General features: G+C 49.0%; 1 protein-coding gene across 1 annotated transcript; it reads right to left on the reverse strand.

Moving 5' to 3' along the window:
- Window positions 1-745: 745 nt before the first annotated feature.
- On the reverse strand, window positions 746-1,247 carry BKA67DRAFT_552530 (uncharacterized protein). The gene has a single exon (XM_046101849.1). It carries the CDS (start codon window positions 1,060-1,062, stop codon window positions 835-837), a length of 228 nt encoding a protein of 75 aa, XP_045960868.1. The 5' UTR covers window positions 1,063-1,247; the 3' UTR covers window positions 746-834.
- Between the last annotated feature and the right edge of the window lie 4,753 nt (window positions 1,248-6,000).

A 6,000-nucleotide genomic window follows, 5' to 3' on the forward strand; every position in this document is an offset into this window, starting at 1 on the left:
GATCTAGATACTGACGGGATACCTGAGGATGCTGCCAACGCGTGGAATTCCAACTCCAAAGAGTATGATTACGCACGTGGTAACAGAGTTCAGCCATGCCCGCGGCACATGTGCCTTCAATTGAAGATGTTCCGGAACTACGCGACAGGCTAACTCTCCCAGGACAGATCATAGAAGTGTAACTGCACCTTCATGGTCCTGTCAACACAAATATCCATCCGAGACCCTGGAACTTGCAGGAGAGTAGCCGCGATCTAGCGGCGCCGGTCGCCAGGGTCCAGGGCCACAACAGCCAAAATGAAGGCAATAATCGACGTTCATTTTACAACAACCGAGATCTGCCATGTCCGTCTGGGGTCACTCGGCGTTCGTTTGGGCAGATTTGACTCGTAATTTCACCTAGTCTAGGTGGGAATAGTCTCAGTACAACAACCAGGGGTCAGAGTGCATACTACTGGCGCAAGACGATGATCATTGCATCTCGCCAGCTGTCATGATCCCAGTACAAATGCAGTCTGTCGAATATTGTTTGAATGCTCCAGAGCCTGGACATGTTTTCCGTAGAAATCCATACGGTTGATTTTGGCCATGTAATAGCATTGACGGTCATGGTCTAAAGGACCCTATTCCTTAGGCTACCCCAGCAAATTGGCACCTGTCGTTCGAGCTTACTGGTTGTGATGGTGTAGCATCTGGTGGCTACGACAAACTGCCACAAACGCAACAATGATGACTGTGATAACAACTCAAATGTTGTTGACATCATGTAAGCAGTGCGTCAAGTTAGAGCCATATCGATTCTAGGAAAGACGGCCCAAAAATTTAGACATATCTTTAGGGGGCTTGTGACGGCGGGATGTCCAGACCAAGCTTGAAATCATAATGCTCATTAGTGTTAAGCCTGAAATGTCCGGTCTTTGGACAGGGTGAACAAGGTGGTGGAAACAGAAACGCGTAACTATCTCGACATGATTTGCGCACAAAAGGGGGGAGTGAATGTATTCCACACGCAAAGGAACCCCCCCACCCCACCGATGAAAACATGAAAAGAACCGAAGTCATGAACGTGGTTATATGCAAAGCAAATATGATCGCCAAGTGAAACTCTACATGAGCAAGAATAATCCTCGTTGCGCTAGACCCTTGACATGTATGAATGAACACATTGAGCGACAACTTGATGTTGACCGCATGCTTGACCGAGACAAAATAGACGCAATGCCGCCGAGATGTAGACAGAATCGGCCCAGTGCGCGGAAGCTCGCTGATTAGAAGAAATATCATGGATGGCACCAGCACGCTCATTACCGTTACCGGTGGTTTCATGGACGCCCCACTCCCAGGTCTGCCAGGTACTGGGGCACAGCTGCGGGGCGCTAGACTACGGGAATTGCGCCGGTCGAGGCTGAGTTTTCGGTACCGTGATGTCTCTTCCAACAACCACGCAAACATTCATTCACATCGAGCCTAAGCTTCCCTGAAAGGGAGGAGCCAAGACACGAAGACTAATGAGCCAATGTATGTCTGGCCTAAATGTGCAATCTCAGGCCAGTGAGTCTCACGTAATTTAAAGCTACCTTGAGAACGAGCTTGTTCAGTGTTGGTCCAGCGCCGCAAGAGTCATGAATTCAGATTCTAAGATTGCCGTAGCTGTGATCAGCAGGATCCGAGATATGGGTTGCGTTTCACAGTGTCGGAAGCCTCCCGACTTTAGTCCTTGCCAGTTGCTTTCTAGCTTCCTGAACTCTTGGAGAACGCATCTTTACTCGGGTGAGAGATCAACAAAATCTCACCATGCGTAGCTGTGTGCTGGCTGTGTCCAAGTCTATGGCATTGGACGCCCCAAGCACACAGACCCTAAACATAGGCTATCACATATATGCATCCATCTGAACCATCATACTGGTACATCAGGAGAGCTGTCCCATTCTCCTCAAGTCAAATGTTCAAGGAGACAGCATGTCGCATATGTGTGTTACCTGCAACCACCCTACAAGCAGGGCTCGCCTACTGTAATACTTGTTCAAAGGCAGTCTACCGCCAGTCTCGTCTAGTTCACTGGGTCTTTAGCGCATTGGGCTGTCGTGTGTGTTCAGATTTGCGCGACTTCTTATTACCAGTGGAACGAAACAGGCTGAACCCTAAATTATAACCGAGACACCATTTTCGGGTTGATGATGACGCTATAAAGCTAGCGAAGTCGCTCCGCTCCGTAGCATATTTGAATTTCTGGGACGGCTGGCGCGTCAATCACTTGGGTCTCACTCGGAACCTTCCGAGTATACCTTACATAACATGGGCAAGCCAGACATGAAATACCCTCAATGTTAATTCTCGAGTGCCGGCGTGCACTCCAGTATTGGCACAAGGGTATCTACTTGAGAATGGTGATCTACAATATCTTTGATGGCGGTCGCCCTCGAGCCATGGGCCGACGTAGACCCTTGCTCGTACTTATGAAGACTACTTGGTCTATGCTCAAATCCTCACCTCTCAAGCCTCTTTGCTGCGGGCTGTATGAAGCCGCAACCTTGCAACGTGGTGGGCACGCAACGCAACTAGAGAATCGCTCCAAACAATGACGAGAACGGCGGCTACATGCGTAGACAACGATTCGATTGTCATGAATGCGATTGTTCTCGAAGGCGATACATATGCAGTCGTCCGGCGGGAGCAAAGAGCCTCGAGGACATATCGCTCAATGTTGAGCTACGTAGTCGTATTCACGGTTCTGTGCATATTCTATGCCTTTATCCGTCCGCTTCTTTGACTGGGGGTTTTTCCCACATTCCTGCTAGCGTCAAGATCTCGGGAGTTATACTTTTCGAGGTACACAAGGGGCCGACGGTCTCACCTGTCGTAGAGCGTCGAGCGATACAACACCGTCTACCATGTTTGACAACTGCGCAGAACATGCTGGTAAGTACAAGCTGGGCTCGAGAACACATTAACTCAAAGAGGACATTTGCATACGTACAAGCCAAGATGCCGCGAGCAGCCGGGGGTGTTTTTTTTTTTGCCCTTCACGGTCATGAGCTTACCGCCTGCAATTTTTTCGTGGCAAAACAACGCGAACGTGCATGGTCTCCATCTTAACGGTTTATGTTTAACTCCTTCGCTGTAACCGATTCATTGAGAAAAGGAAAATACTTCGTCCCATTGTATAGGAGAATGACTAATCGGACTTAATTTGCAAACAGAAGGAAGTGGCAAATTGGTGTCGGCTGCCCAGTTACTAGAACCCAGTATAGCGGTGCATTGCTAATCCTGATTCCTTGCTACTCAGCAATAATCACGAATTATTTGGGTACAAATCACAATCGAAGCGCCTGGTCGTAGAGTACAATGATGTATTCCGCGTGATACCCACGATGCACTTACCTAATTCCGTCTTAGTCGCTCTGGGAACCTTATACATGAAGCATTCTTGTCAACGATGAACCTAGATATAGCAAGATTCAAAAGTCTGAACCCCGCCAAACGTGTGGCCCAACAGTGTCGTATTGCAACCCATAGGACGGAAGTTCCCAATGGAGCGTGTGGAGCCGAACCGTTACAGCATGTATGGGTTGCCCGATTACCGAATCTACGGGGACAAGAGATCGGCCCCGCAATGGGTGTTTCCTAGGCATTGTATATGAGACAAGAGCAACGCCCGGAACATCTGTGGGCCAATTCGAGCTCGCTCCGGCGGAAAAATGTACTACGAGCATGATTCACCAAACGTGAAACCATAGATCATATGACATCGTAGGACTTTCAAGAGTGTGAGATCAACCCGAAGAGAGTCGTACGCGAGGCGGTTATTCTCAATATGTGTAGAAGCGTATCTTTGAGGTACTTGCAGCAGTAAACGATCGACTAACCTTACAGACATGTGTAACATGACACATCAGAAAGATCGACTCCTGACTTCTACAATCGAATGTGGTTCCGAAGACCATCAGTCTGACATAATGCTTGACTGGATAGCATAATCACATCTCTTGCCATCGAGCACGGACGGTCTCCGCCCAATTACAACTCAGACATATGTTAAGATCCTTTTTTCAGTGATACTCACAGCAACTTTCTTACCTGTCTTACAACGAGATCTTCAAGCCAGAATTGTGGAACATAAGCGGCAATACTGCAAGGGCGATACTTCCTGACAGGCATCTCAGCCATGCCCTTGTTATGCTTTTTGACGAGCCGCCCCGTCAGACTAGATCTAGACCATCTGATACTACATCACCTAAGGTACTTAACGCTGCTGCACAGACTATGCATGGAGAACACAGACCGCTGTGAGGACTTGCCAGCGGCCAGCGCTTCACGGAGCAGTTCCGCGGCACTCGCGAGCAACTATGCATGGGCGCAGACACAAATGATAAGCCTAGCGACGTAACATGAGCGTTCTGCGGTGTGCATCCACCAATTGGCTGTATACACAGCCGAAGGAGAAACTTGCGCTTGCAGCTGGTGCCCGTGCAGTGACACCCAATATGCTCATCCATGCTCCTGGTTATGATAGACATGATGTTCTCGAGGATGCAGATTGGTACAAATCATGTTTCTTGAAACACAGTGGAAACGGACAACAAAGTGAAAGATACCATAAACGATTACTTGGATCCCAACAACCTCGCTTCGAGCCGGAGAGGAGAGCTTCCGATTCGTACTTTACGCAGGTGAGGGATTCCCCTCGTGACGCTGTCTCCGCCTCCTGGTTGCGCGAGGGTAAAGTGTTGTTGCAGTAGAAGGGCTTGGCTATTTACGATGCACCGAAGAGTGGTGGAAATGTACACAATCCTTGCTCGCATGAACTTCAAGTTTATACTAGTCCAGCTTCGAGCCTAAGATCCGACGGCGGCGACCAAATGCCAGGGATCAGACGAAGGGAAGGGCTGTTTCAAGTTGTCAGCCGAATTGATTGTTAACTTTCGCTGAAGTTTGAAACATAGTAGCCATGACTCCACAGTCATATAACGGCTGGGTCGGCATCATACCCTTGCCATAAACCACGAGCCATGACCCCAAGAAGCAAAATGTCTGTTCACTTCAGATGATCCTTCCTGTCTATCAAACTTGCCAGCGCTGCTATTTTGGTTCTTAAGCTTTTCGGTAAGCTCGTGCTCTTCGGGACGATCTGATCTGGACGGGGAGTCTAGAACCTGCGACAATTCGTGTCAGGGAAGTCTTGCAATTGTTCACACGTTACCCCTCAGTCGCTGTCCGAATGGCAAGGAGCCGGCGTCCTGGTGATTCTGTCAATGCCAGAAATAGTAACAGATGAAATGGCCCCTTTCAAGTGCTTGTCAATCAAACTCTTGTTTGTCTACACGTTGTATCGCCCTTGCAAGAGAGAAGCTTTGGAGGTCGTCTTTCTCGGGAACGTGCCTGGATCCCAGTCGGAACAGTTCCTTTGCAGCGCAGATGGTGGCTAATCCTGGCCATTCAGCACATTATTCTCGTCACATCGAATTAGGGTGACTGCTCGATGTGGAAAGGCCAACCTTACCTGTGCCCGTCGAATGGCACTGGAATCACTTGCTTTTCATGTCTGGTTTGCTTCGCTCTGTGGCATAGAGACTAGGTTTTATATCGCCCTGATCGACATGGCGGGTTTATTTATATCCCGCGTCCATGTTACAGGCTCTCAGCGCCGATTGGTACCCCAAATTTCGGGTTCGGGGCCGAGAGCCAAACTTTTTTTTTTTTTCCTGCCATTGATCGACCAGGCCTTTCCTCGGCATATCAGCAATTCTCTGTGTTGTTTTCGCCTCCAGCAACGGTCAGGCTTACCCACGAAAATTGTGACTGCAACGACGAAAATTTTCAATGGGTGGGTAGAAATGGAAGATGCCGATGACGACTACAGAGTACAAGCGAGGTTTTCCCTTTGACCTCCTGCCCAGCTAAAGGCGATTTGGCGCGTCCGCAGGGGCCGCTTGATCTACTTGGCGGCGAGCGCCGAACACCTCAAAAAACTCTTTCTTCCAGAGCTTGACCGCCGTCGAT

Source organism: Truncatella angustata (assembly GCF_020726525.1).
Source record: "Truncatella angustata strain MPI-SDFR-AT-0073 chromosome Unknown BKA67scaffold_2, whole genome shotgun sequence".
Taxonomy (NCBI): domain Eukaryota; kingdom Fungi; phylum Ascomycota; class Sordariomycetes; order Amphisphaeriales; family Sporocadaceae; genus Truncatella; species Truncatella angustata.